General features: G+C 42.3%; 1 protein-coding gene across 2 annotated transcripts in view; it reads left to right on the top strand.

Annotated features, from left to right (window-relative positions):
• The window catches only part of C7H1orf21 (chromosome 7 C1orf21 homolog), a 106,996-nt gene that overhangs the window by 58,482 nt on the left and 34,911 nt on the right, over positions 1-13,603 (top strand). For both annotated transcript variants that reach the window (XM_064427813.1, XM_064427814.1), the window contains exon 3: positions 5,019-5,113. In XM_064427813.1, the coding sequence (XP_064283883.1) occupies positions 5,019-5,113 (95 nt within the window). The remainder of the gene's footprint in view (positions 1-5,018; positions 5,114-13,603) is intronic.

The raw sequence follows: 13,603 nt of genomic DNA, 5'->3' as shown, positions 1-13,603 counted from the left end.
CTGAGCTAGAATTGATGTCATTGCCCATATTCCTGTGGTAAAGGCACTTACAGCCGTGCCTGAGAGTGCTGAAGACATTTTTCTCATGGGAACCACCACAGTTTTGTGCCCCCCACCCAGTAATTGTTTCAATATTCTAAGTTGATATACTCATTTATCACTGAAATTGTTATTAATGAGTGCTGTTTTTCTCTGTCACATTGCCATGGCAACTGGGTGACATGTTTGAGTGGAATTATCTGTTTCCAGATGGAGATCTTCATTCATAAGATTTGCCTGCTGAGAATTTTTTGCAGCATATTCAACTTCAAAATTCTTCCTCCCTGTGCCTTTCCACAGTTTGGAGCTAGAAGTGTTCTTGCTTTCTGGTTTATATCCTGTGATTTGTGGTGGGTGTTATGCTCGCAGTGTTTCTGTCTTTTGTGGTTCATTTATGTTGTTTTTCTTTCGATTTAATTGAGTTGCTTTTCTTCAGCTCAGGATTTGCTGTGACAGTCCTGTAAAGTCATTCCTCCCCCATATGAGTTACTGGAAATTTTCTCATTTTACATAATACACCACACAATAGAAGAGGGGATTTGATTTTGTTTTTACTCCTGAAAGGAGCATTAGGATGCATTTCTCTTTACATATGATATATCACATTCTGAGTGATAGTGTCCTTATTTTTTTTAACATATTCACTACTTGATTTTTAGTTCTATACAAGAAAGAAGCATGAACATGCTTCACTTTTCATTTTGATATAAAACTGTATTTAGGAAAAAGACCAAGGTAAATACACATAGAGTACAAATTTCCTTTATCCTGAACTTACAGTTTTAAAGGTCTTGTTGGCTGCCAGACTTAATGAGGTCCTGTGGATTTCAGTCAACATTTCAGGATTTCTCTGGATTTGTTTCTGATCACTCAGACCAAAATGCTTCAAAATGCTGTGTTTACTTCAGTAGAAATCAGAAGGTAAAACTTAAAAGATGGTTTTTATCATCCTTTACTGCTTCATCTCCAGGTCACTCTTAACTTACTGAGCAAAACCAGGTTAGCAGTTTCTTGCACCTGCAGGAAAGGCATTAAGGGCCCATTCATCCAACCTGTCTTTAATCTAATTTTCATATTCACCTCAAGTTATTAAACCATACACCTCATGGTCTGCTTCAAGATCCCTGTTGCATCAACATCTCTTCTGCATTTGCAGTGCTTTCATCCTGACAGTAGGTTTAGAACAAGAACAATCTCATAAATAGCTCAGAATCTGGAGTTTCTGAACACCTTGCCTTATGTGTGAAGTATCTATAGAAGACAAATTCTGTCTTCACCTAGTCAAAAAAAAATCTATATATCATGGTGTCCCCCCAAAAATGACATAATGCAGTGCAAGACCCATCTTCTGAAAATAATTATTTTAATTCCTATATTTAATATATTTTAAATAAAGGATGTTTTACTTGTGAATAAGGCTCTCTATTACACCAGCAAGCAGTGTCCTCCCTAGCTGTATAAGTCTGTATAATTACTTAGCTGTTCTTTTCCCTTGCAAAGTTGAATCATATCTATTCATACCTCCCTCCAGCAAGAGACTACTCAATAGTAGTAGTTATTAAATTTTTTAGTAGTTATTCAAACAATTTGTTATTGAATACTCAGTAACAAATGTTTCCAATGTATTATATCAGTGCTCCTTGTTTTAAAGAAGGTATTTTGCCTATGATAGGGAGCTAGGAGAGCTTATGAGAAATGATGTTGCTTCAAACATAACAAATCTCTGATCTGCTCCCTTCATTTCTGTGTGTAGCTGATAGAACAGTTGTAATGGCTCAGTTATTAACCAAAATGAAGTTGATCCCTGGCTTTCCACAGGCCAGTGCTGCATTTCCCTTTTGCTCTCACCGTGGTGGGTGCTCGGCTTGCCCGGAGCCCCTGGGGCTGCTGGGGCTGGAGCTCCGGGCTGTTCATCTCTCCTTGAGGCACGGGGGCCTGAGTGCCAGCCCCTCAACCCCTTCCCAGTGCCTCTCATCCCAGGAGATCATCTCTTGGCCTTTGAAGCAGATCCTCAGCTTCAGATTGTGTCAAAGCTTTATTGCTTTTTGAGATACAAGCAGAGATTTCTTCTGCTCAAACAGATACCATCTATTAGAGCCAGGACATTTATATTAATTTTCTAAGACACTTTCTGTTACTAGGCTGATTCTGCCAACATCTGCAGGGCTTCCTGGTTTGTTTTTTTTTTTTTTAATCTGTATCCACAAAATCACAGAATGGTTTGGATTGGAAGGGATCTTGGAGCCCATCCAGTGCCACCCCCTGCCATGGGCAGGGACACTTTCCAGTGGTCCAGCTTGCTCCAAGCCCTGTCCAGCCTGGCCTTGGACACTGCCAGGGATCCAGGGGCAGCCACAGCTTCTCTGGGCACCCTGTGCCAGGGCCTGCCCACCCTCCCAATTGGGAGGGACCAATTCCTTTCCAATATCCCATCTAATCCTGCCCTCTGGCAGTGGGAAGCCATTCTCCTAAGGAGAAATTGGATTTCTCCAGAGTAAGACTTGCTGTGGTGGATTCAGCTTGTTCAGAAAATGTTATGAAAAATTACTGGTTTATTTTTCAAAACTTTCTTACTGCTGCATACCTTGGGTGTAAATTATCCAGTTGTCTGCACTTCTGCAGTTGGTAGGATGGAGGGCAGAGTAACACCAGCTGTGCCAGAGATAATTGAATACTTATTGTATCATCAGGAAAGTATTGAAGTTTACTAACACTGTTGGAAATAGCTCTGGAAATACCATAAGAAATCTGTGCAAAGTTTTCTGCCACCAGTTCAGAGCTACTTGATGCATCTGGCAAATGATGCAGCATTTGAAGGATCTGTGCCCATGTCCATAGTGAATTCAAAATTTTTGATCTCTAGGAAGACTCTGTCCTGTGCAGGTGTATCAGAATTTCACATGTCAGTCTGATTATGCTGGCAATCAGTCAGGGACTCCTCGGTGCCCTGGTTGACTTGCTCCCAGGGATGACATGTCCAAGGAAGCATCCCTCCTGTACCATCCCCACAGGATCAGCTGCTGCCTGGATGTGCTGTTTGATCACAATTAATCTCTTGGAATAAGCAGCAAACACATTTCAGGGTTATTTTTGTCATGGGACGTCAGCCCCTCCGTACCTTCCTTGTTTTCCACGAGGTTGGGCTGAACTTCCTCTCTCCCCCAGTGCCCATGGACTGGCTGTGGGTTGGGAAATGTCCTTTGTGCTGCTTTCTCTTGCTCATCTGTTTCCCCATTCAGATCCCTGCGTGCCTCTGTGGGAGTTTGATGCTTTTTTTGCGTGTGGGTTTTATTGCTAATCACAACACAGAGCACTGAGGCAGGGAGGAAAATGTAAGTTAGATAATTGCAGTCAATCAGCTATTTCTAATTCCCAGGCTTTACTGTGTTCAGCCCTTTTGGGTTTATGAATTGTCATCTCCAGAATAGCTGAATTACACTGGGAAAAAAGGAAAAAAAAACCCTCAGAGTTGTTCACATTTACCAATCTGATGATATTGTCTTAAATTCTTCCAACTGGTTTGAGGCTCTGTGTCTCAGATGCTTCTGTTCGATAGATTAAGTTTCTTTGAACTCTGTAATAAAGAAAATGTATAGATGTGGACTAGACCAAATGCAAAACCATGATGTATTTTTAAAAATAAGATTGTTTTTTGAAACAAGTTTATTTTTAAAATAAGCCTTACTTTTCAAAGCAAGGCTTATTTAACTTCTAGACTCTGTGGTTAACAGTTTCCTGAAAACATCTTTGTCTAAAGAATATTGATTCTTTTTTTAACAATACAGTAACCCAGAAAAATCTATTTGTGCTTTGTTTTTCCCTTAGTATAAGTGAGAGAAATTGCTTGAAAACCCAAAGGAAAAGAGGAAAGTTTGTGCAGTATCTTCTAATTTGCCATGGTTTTGCCCTTTGTTTCGAGTGTACTGTGTCTCATTTCACTTTGTATTAATATTTTCCACCTTTGTGGGATGGAGTTTCTCTTCTGCATTGTTTATCCTGGCTGGAGGAGGGTGGATGCACAACTCTGGGTGTCTTTTCCAATAGACTCACATGCTGCAAAGATAAGCAGAGCAGAAAGTGACTGAGCAAGGGCAGTGTTGATCCTGCAAGAGCTGGATTCACAGGCTGCAGGGAAGAATCATTCATCCTGAAATCCCATCTTGTCCTACCAAGGAAAAAATCCCTTGTTGGAGCTTTGGGTTTACTGTGGTATAGCACATGTATGTTAGGTAACATTTCCATACTGGCATTAGAGCTGGGAATTCTACTATTTGAAGAGCTGATAAATATTAAGGACAAACGAAGAATCTTACTTTTCTTACTTATTTGCAGGCTGAATTTCTGTCTGGGTAACATTTGTGTTCAGGAAAAGTGGTGGTTGGTGGGGGAAGTGGGAAGAGGAAGATGGTCAGCGTGGGGCCTTTTCTCCATACATCATTCTATGACTCTGAATTGTGTCATTAGGAAAAACAAAATTAAAAAAGGACAGAGTGATTATGGTGTGGGTTGGCTTTTTTCCAGCTTTTAACCTACATTTTCAGTATCCTCCATCAGCTTTACTGTGCAGGGAACACCCATGAGCAGCCTTCTCTCAAGCAGCCACTGTCCATGGCTTGTTGGTCCACTGAGAATGAATATCCAGGGAGGGTGCAGGAGCAAAGAACTTGTATGTAATGAACATATTAAACAGAAAACTAGGGATCTGGGAGAGACTGCACACCAAACATCCCTGTTTCCTGGTGCCGTGGCTGTACTAGACCAGAGAGCTACTAAAATTCTTATTGAAGCTTTGGGCAGGAGAAACTTCCTTTGTATTAGTCACATGTAAGCCTTTGACAAGATATACATGTAATTTTTAGTTGCTTTGCTTAACTAGGGTCTATTCTAGTCAGCTGTTTTGGTTTTAGTTTGGTTTTTATCCCAGCTGCTGAACTACACTGGTTCAAATTTTTTTTTTCTTTTTTTTTCTTGGTGCTCAGATGAGTATAGGATCAAACCAGTGGAAGAGGTCAAATACATGAAAAATGGGGGAGAAGATGATCAGAAAATAGCAGCCAGGAACCAAGAAAACTTGGTAAGGATTGAACTTATCACTTCTCTAATGAACTAACGTGGCTCTGCTTTTGTAATGGAATATGCAGCGTGCAGCACCCTCCAGCTCCGGCTTATGCGCGGCAAGAGGATTTTCTCCAAAATGTCATAACTCCCTGCAAAGCTCTCATGGAAGGTGCCAAATACGACTTTTTCCTGCTTGTCTTTCTGAATTAGACTCTACCTGATCTTGGAGTGAGTGCCTCCATGATTTTAAGTCACTCCCCTTCCTCGCAGATCCAAAAATACTCTTTATTTGGAAATGTGTGTGTCTGTGTTACAAACGAGCTGGAGTAAAAAAGCACTTCCCTGCCATTAAGAAAATTACCTACTTATGTAGATACTTGCTGGTTTTCTGTATTTTAAAATTCCCAGGAAAGGCAGTTTGGAACAGGAAAAAACAATATATTCATAACACAGCAGTCACAAAAATTGTGTGTGTTTCTTTTGCCCCGATTTGAGCACTTTGCCAGCTCGTAGTTCCATTAAGGGAAGGCAATCACAGGTAAACTCTTAGGACTACTTGAAATAACTAAGATGCTGTTGAAGCAGCTTAAAAATCACGGTTGAGTCACTTCTGGCATTTCTGAGAAGTTGTTTCTTCTCTTCCAAAGCTGAAGAACTGTAGGTTTTGTTATTGGCTGGCTGGAGCTTTGACCAGTCAAAGCTTTCAAGGACATCCCACAATTCTTGTAGTTGGGTGCAAGTTTTCACATCTGGTTCCACTCATTCAGTGCAGCTTTTCTTCACGTAGAATGGTTGGGTTTTTCCCCCTCCATCTGTAGGTCCAGAGGGGAAGCAGCAGCAACAGATTCCAGTGGAACCATAACCATAACACCAGCTGAGGATTTGCCTTTTGCTATTATTGGGCAGCTGTAGAAAAAGCCACTGTTTGGGATTTTTTACTATTGATGAAGATGTGAGCTCCAGCACACATACTTTATATTTCCTCTCCTAGACACACTTACGTTACACAACTAGAGGTGCAAATGGAGTTTATTTTGCTGTCCTGTGGCTGAGCAGCAGACAATATATAGAAATAGATTTCTTCTTCAGCCTCTAGATCAGCTATGTGCTACCTGCAGTTTTGGATAGCTGGTGCTCCAGTGGGTGATGCATCTTCACCTTGGGGCAGGATTTAGAGGTTTTTGACAGATTGTTGGGGAGTCCTGTGCAGGGCCAGGAGTTGGAGTTGGTGATCCCCGTGAGGCCCTTCCAGCTCTGGATATACTGTGATTCTATGTTAGATTTTCAACTGGCCTTCAGCTGTAGTTAAATGAGAGTATTTGCAGAAGGTGCCATGTCACTGGAATGACAGCAGGGGAAGGCTCAGATCTGCTGGGGTGACATCTAGCTTGAGCTATTTTGCACTTTGATTGGTGCTAGCTGTCTTGCAGCACCCAAGTGTTCACCTGATCAAAAGTAGGAAGAGCACAGTGGTTCTTATTTTATTATTGGTGGGTCATGTTTGATGGGAGCAGTGAGTTTGTTGGAAAATATAACAGTGAGGATTTGGAAGGCTGGTGTAGCTCTTCTGTCATGTTTATCAGGGGAAAAAAAAAGGCAATAACAAAGAAAGTCTTCAACCAGACAGGATGGATATGCCTTAAAACAAAAACTGTCTTGCCCACCAAAAAGGCTTTATTTTCCTTTTCCTCCTTACTATAAGGAGATTACCTTGTCTGTAATGTATGCAGCTTTTTAATCCTGGGAATTGTCAAGTCCTCATCACTTCTGTTTTTTTTTAAAGGGGTTTCTCTATTCAAGTCTCCTTAGTAAACATGGTTTAGCTCACTGCTTAGAGCATGGGTTAAGCTACCCATCACTGAGGCTTTAATTTCCTTAGCGTGTGAGAAGTTGGCAAGTGCTTACATAATCCCATCTTCTCATCAGCCATTTCCAGGCAACTGAAATTTTAGGAACAAGAAAAGGCGGTGGGAGAATCGACTGGCCCTTTTTCCTCCTCTCTTGTTTCTTAACCCCAATTTCTTTATTGTCACGGGGCTGCAAATTCACATCCCCTTCAGAAACACAGCCCAGATGAGATGCATAACCCCAGTGTCTGGGAACTGCTCTGGGTGGGTTATCTTATCCCCTGATACTGGTGCTTGAATACTTGATACTTATGTTATTCAGATGCCATTGAATTTTTCAATCCCATTATCATCTCTGTTACTTTTTTAAGGTATTTTGAAGTCTTGCTAAAAAAAAAAAAATCTCAGCTCAAGTGAAAATAAACCTGCTTCCCTTGTATCTTAGGCTCTTTGATGTGCTGCCATCTCTGCCTTTGGTGCTGCAGTATTTCTGAGTCAGGAGGAAAGAAGGTCACATGAGTAGATGAAGAGAATGGGAGGACATGGCAGTGATCAGGAAGGCTGTCATTGCACACCAGGTGCTGAGGTCAGAGTCCCAGGCTTTGATTCTGCTTGAGGAAGAGCCAGAGAAGGGCTGGTACAAATGTGGGTATACGTGGGAGAGCTGAGGCTCTGTCAGTGAATCACCACCTTCTCAGCTTCAACCTGAGGCTTAAGCAGGGCTCCAAACTTGGGCAGGTCTGGCACGGGGAAGCAGAAATGCTCCTAAGACACAGTGCCAACAGGAATGGCTGTGCTAGGGCTGTCTGCCAGGGGAAACACAAGATGCTCCATGGGAAGACATTTTCTGCTGGAATCAAAGGCCCCTTTGGATTAAAATGTAGGCTTTTGACAAGGAAAAAAAAAAAAAAAAAAAGAAAGTATAAACTAAGCTTGTTTTCCAGCTGTTCCTTTGTATCTATAGGCATGGTTGACTTCTTTAGTCAGGTTGTTTCTCCAGTTCTCCACCTGCCACTGGGATCTCTCTGCTCCTGGTTTCATTCCAGGTACCTCTGACACCTTCCAGAGCATCTCCACCTTCAAAGCAAAGCCAGAGTCATTGCACTTGAGCTGGCAGTCCCACATGCCATCCACATCCCAGCCTGAGGGTGGGAATGGGATGCAGCAGGATTAGGCACTGCAGAGCTGGGGCTACACTGGATGCTGTCACTGCACCACGTGCTGTGGTGGCTGCTCAGCTAAACCAGGGATGTTCAGAGTCACAGCAGTGAAGAACTAGCAGATAGGTGAAAGACAGAAGTGATTTGTACTACATATGATATATGTTTTTAAATCACGAGCATTGGTTTGTGCATATATATATATATATATATATGTATGTATTTACCCACATGTAAGAAAACATGGGAGCTGTGCTAATTTTCATGTGAGATGATGCATAGAAGGCAACGTGTGTGCTGTTATTCCTGGAGGTAAATGAGCAGCTAGGATGGTTCTTTGTGAGTTCAGAAGCAGAAGGCCTGCCTGGGATGGCTTGTTGTGATCCTGGGCTTTGTCTCCATGCCCAGCTTGGTGCCAATGTGCCACATGTAGTGCTGAGCTTCACTTAGTGTTAAAACTAAACTTCAGCTCCCCAGGACTCCACAGTGGCTCCACAAAACCTCTCCTGTATTTCCCCATCTTCTTGGGGGAAGGTTTTATGCAAAGCCTCCTCCAGAACAAATGGAGAGTCTTTGCCAGCCTTGAGTTTGCCACTCAGCAGATCTGGAAGGGGTTTTTTGGCCCTAAGGATTAGCCAAAGCTAAGGGTGGATTTGTCACTTTGACAGCTAAAATGCCAAAACTCAGGCAGTAATAATATTTTACAAGCAGGTATGACCAAAATAAATAACATATTAATAGAGACCTATTAACTTCTTGTTTGGCAAAATAAATAACATATTAATAAAGATCTGTTAGCTTGTTGTTTGGAAGGGACTGTTTAGCTCTACACCATCATGTTAAATACGCAGAGTACAATTACATAACAGCCTTTTTAATACTCATAACAGGGCAGATTTAATTGTCCTCATTTCCATACTCCAACAGCACTCCTGGCTTTCCATTGTAAAATATTACTGCCAGAAAAGGTAAAATGAGAAGGTGTGTGGTATTCCTGCAGCTTATTGTTGCTTTGGCAAACTTCAGAAGCCGGATCAATTTTCCTCTGAACTGGGCTGTCATGGTACAGCTATCCCTGAAAATACCAAATCCCTGAAGCTGTGTTTCTTTTCTGTTGGGTAGTTATCTTGATATTTATTGCAGTTCGGGTTTTGGATGTTTTTGTAACTTTTATTCATCATTTTCTGGGCTGCACTGGCACAAAAGGCCACTTACTGGGATTTTTATGCTTTGTTATCCAAACCCCTAAAACAATTAGATATAATCCTGTGTTTCATCCTGGAGCTCCGTACTGAAATTGCATGTTAGAGCTTGAGATGAATTCCTGCTGGAGTTGGGAGAAAATTGCCTCTCTGTTGCTCTTGCTCCCTCTCATTCCACCTTTAATAACAATGTTTTGCTTTTTGTTTTACCCAATTTCCACAAATTTCCACTCCACTTACCTGCAAATGTGATTTTTGTCTCTCTTGAGCTTCTCAGCCCAGCTGCTGTTCTCTATTTATCACCTAGCTCCACATTACTTGGAATTGCAAACCCCCTGCCTCCCTGACTCTGTATTCAACACCAGTTATCATTTTCTGTAGTGATTTGTTTAAAGTAGGCAGTAATATCTGATAGATGAAGTGTGTGAAATTAAAAGCCTGGCAGAAAATGCAGAATGAAACACCCTAATAACCATATAAAATGTAATATGTGAAAGGGAAGACCCCTATTTAAATATATGTATTATTCACAAGATGTAAAATGCATGTTATAGGTACATAAATCATAAATATTTTTGATGTGCAGTGCAAAGATTGGTATATGTTGAATTCCACATCAGTTTGGGAAAATACATTTTAATTCTATTACCAACCTGCCCAATCTAGGTGCTAAAAAAACTAAATAAAAAAGAAATAAGCCAGCTAAAAGAAATAGAGTAGCCACCACTAAGTTTATTGGGGGTACTTGTGGTGTTTTCCTTTCTACAGATGTAAAATACCACAAGAGCAAATTTAAGCATGGAAACAGAATTAATTTGGTGCTTTAAAATTCTTAAAGCCAGTGCTGCTTATTGCTAGGTAAGTTTTGAATTGCAGTGTTTTAAATGCATAACTGCATTTTTATTTCAGCACTGGTGCAGTACATTGGTGAAGAGCTTTGTAAAAACTGAAGTTAGCACATATTAATGCATATTCCAGTGTGAGGATTTCTCTCTCTGATGTCCTAATTATTTATTTTAAACCATTGTGCCGTGGCGGTGTTTCAGAACAAACCATTTCAGGACAGAACTTGCTCATGCTCTGCTTATAAGAGGAAAGAAACCAAAAATGCCCGAGAGCCTTCAAGCCCTTAGAAAGAAGAGATTTTCCTGGGTTTTGTCCATCCTGAAGAGTCTGGGTGTGTTGAATCTTGCTGGTCCCTTGTTTGCTTTCCTTGCTGCTTGTGACATTCTCCAGGAGCCCCACTCCATCAGCACAGGGTCAGCTCCAGTACAAGTGTTGGGAAAACTTCATCCTGTTGGTTCATTGTCCACTGTAAAGGATGGATATCTACAAATATATTTTCTGTATATAAAAGAAAGGCTATTAATTTCTCTGCATCTTGCCCCCCCCCCCTTATTTTCCTGTCTGCTTTCAGATTACAGAATCCCAAGTTGGTTTAGGTTGGAAGGAGCTTAAAGCCCATCCAGTGCCACCCCCTGCCGTGGGCAGGGACACCTTCCATGAGCCCAGGTTGCTCCAAGTCCCGCCCAAGCTGGCCTTGGGCACTTCCAGGGATGGGACAACTGTGCCAGGGCCTCTTCACCCTCACAGGGAGGAGTCTCTGCTCGGTAACTCACCTAACCCTGCCCTCTGTGAGTCTGAAGCCATTTCCCCTTGTCCTGTCACTCCAGACCCTTGTCCAAATTCCCTCTCCATCTCTTTGAAACTCTTTGGTTATAGAATACCAGTACATAGAGATGTAGCATAAGCGTGTATATATACATATATATATATATATAGGCTAAGCTTAATGAAAAACTTGGAGGTGTTGTTGGTTCTTGTGTTGGAGTCCAGGCAGGGTAAAACCCACAGAAAAAACCACAGTAAAATGCAGCTTAGGTCATTGTGAGAGGGGAAAAAGAAATTGAGACACCTTTTTTTTTTTGGGTCCTGGGGCATAGGAGTGCTAAAGGACAAAGTGAGCATCAGCAGATGTGCCTGGAGGTGGGATAATGTGCAGAGGTTCCTGTGGTGTTCACCCATCCAGCTGAGAGTTAGGAGCGAGCAGGAACGCAGGGCTCCAAAGCCAGCCTGCTCCCCACGCTTTCCCACAGGGAAGGGCATCCACTCTGCCCAGGTGCTGTGTCAGCCAAAGCCCAGGGCCCGGGGCAGCTCTGTGGGAACAGGTCCCACAGGTTCCTCACAGCCCAGCATGGAGCTGCTCCACATCTGGGCTCTCCTCCCTCCACTTGAAGAAACAAACCACAAAACCAAAGCCGCCGCTGCAGAAATGCAGCTCCAAAATCAGCGAGCAAAGGGAAGCCAGGGATTAAAATTCAAAAGTAAGTGGGTGAAGGAGGGAGGGGTGTAATACCGAGCTCCTTCTGCCCGAGGTGGCAGGGTTCACACTGGGATAAAGGAGGTGGGTGGGCTGGGCACCCCTGCCCCGGGCACCTGCGAGGGCAAAGCTGGGGCTTCCTCCAGGCAGAGCACTGGGCACAGCAGGGCTGGCTCCACTGGGGGAAGGTGCATTCCAGACCCAGGGAGGAAAACACCTTTACAGTTCTGGAAGCCTGGTCCCCCATCCCTGAAAGTGTCCAAGGCCAGGCTGGATGGGACTTGGGACAGCTGGTGATAGTGGAAGGTGTCCCTGCCCATGGCAGGGGGTGGCACTGGGATGGGTTTTAAGGTCCCTTCCAAGCCAAACCTTTGTAGGATACCAAGAGAAATTCTGCTTTTATCAGATGATACCTAGAAAAGTCCCTGGGAATATACAGTGTTTTCCTCCAGTCTTTGTTGACAGGGCCTGGGTTGGCACATTTCATGCTGCATGCCATCTGAGGTTCCCTTTCTCAGAGAAATGAGAATTATAGAATCATCCTTTGGATTTCTTTTTTATCCCCAGAGTCTGAGATCCTAAATGAATGCTCCCCTATCACTATCAGTACTAAGTAATTACAGCATTTCAATTTTCATAACCCAGCCTCTCCAATGTTTTTTGCAGCTGAAATAGGAGTGCACAGAAAGGACATTGCTACTGGAGCCAGTTACTTTAAACGCTGTGCAATTAGCTCATTTCCATATTGCTCATTTCATTTCAAATTTGCATTGATATTCTTCAAAGAATGGTTTCTCATAATGAATTTATGACAGTTTTAGCTCATTCCACTCACGGGTCACTACATATTATATAGACATCAAAGGAAACTATTGCACTGGGTATTAATATTCTTCTTCTGGATTCCATTAAAATGATTCTGGTGAAGAAGTATTCATTTTTCCTCCAGTATTTAATTTTGAAAATTTAGAAGATAAATGAACATCATTAATAAATATTTTTAGCAAGTCAGAAAATCATACAAAAGCCGTTGAGCTCCAGGTGCATTGCTTCAGACCAGACCTTGTTTCCTTCTTCCCCCTTTGTTGAATAAATCTGCACAGTGCCCTGTGGAGAAGCAGAATGATAAGATTTTTCAAGTTCTTCGTGAATGTGACTTTAAAGTAGAAAGCTTAAAAATATGTAACTCTATTTCTTTCAAAGTGTGTTGAAATAACAGTGTCCAGGAGCAACGTGTAATTATGGGCTTGATGGTGGAGAAAATGTATCAGTGATGGGCAGCTCTCAGGAACCTGGGTCAGGACCAGCCCACACTGTTGGTGGAAAGGATTCTTGCAAAACCTGCAGAGACATTCCCACTTGTGGGAAGCAGGTCATTTTCTGTACAGTTTGTGTTGTTTCCATGCCTGTATCATTTTAACAAGTGAGTTTCTGCCTGGGATTTTCCCTCCCTCTCTGGGAAAGCTGATGCTGTTGAGGAGGATGGACACAGAGCTGTTGGTGAAACAGAGGAGTCAGCAGTCATGGCAAGGTGTCAGGTTCTTGATTTAAGAGTTTCTTCCATGATTGTGAGGACCAAGAACCTTCAGATTCTTTTTTGTTTATTTTTTAAAGAACATGAGCATCTCCACACTTGCAGAACTGAAGCTTTAAGAAAGATGAGCTGTAGGATTTTGCAAGCTGTCAGCAAGAGAAGAGGGTACAGAAGCTCTGTATCCTCTGTTTTAGTACTTGCTATTCAGCAATTGCCTAGTAGGTGTTAATTATTAACTCTGCTGTTTTGGAACAGAGGGTGAGGCAAGATGCAGGCAGAATGGATCATGCAGAAATACCTAAAATCACTGATAGAGACTAAAGCTGTAAATCCAGGCAGCTGCTATGGCCTGAGAGTGAGTTTGGAGCACTCCTGACCAGTGGTGAGCTGTGATCTCCTGACCTCCTTGTGATAGTGGCAAAGTAATTCAGCCTTTCTTCTGT

Source organism: Passer domesticus, chromosome 7 (assembly GCF_036417665.1).
Source record: "Passer domesticus isolate bPasDom1 chromosome 7, bPasDom1.hap1, whole genome shotgun sequence".
Lineage (NCBI taxonomy): Eukaryota > Metazoa > Chordata > Aves > Passeriformes > Passeridae > Passer > Passer domesticus.
Note: the sequence above shows the minus strand (reverse complement) of the source record. Positions and strands in the feature narration are given on the sequence as shown.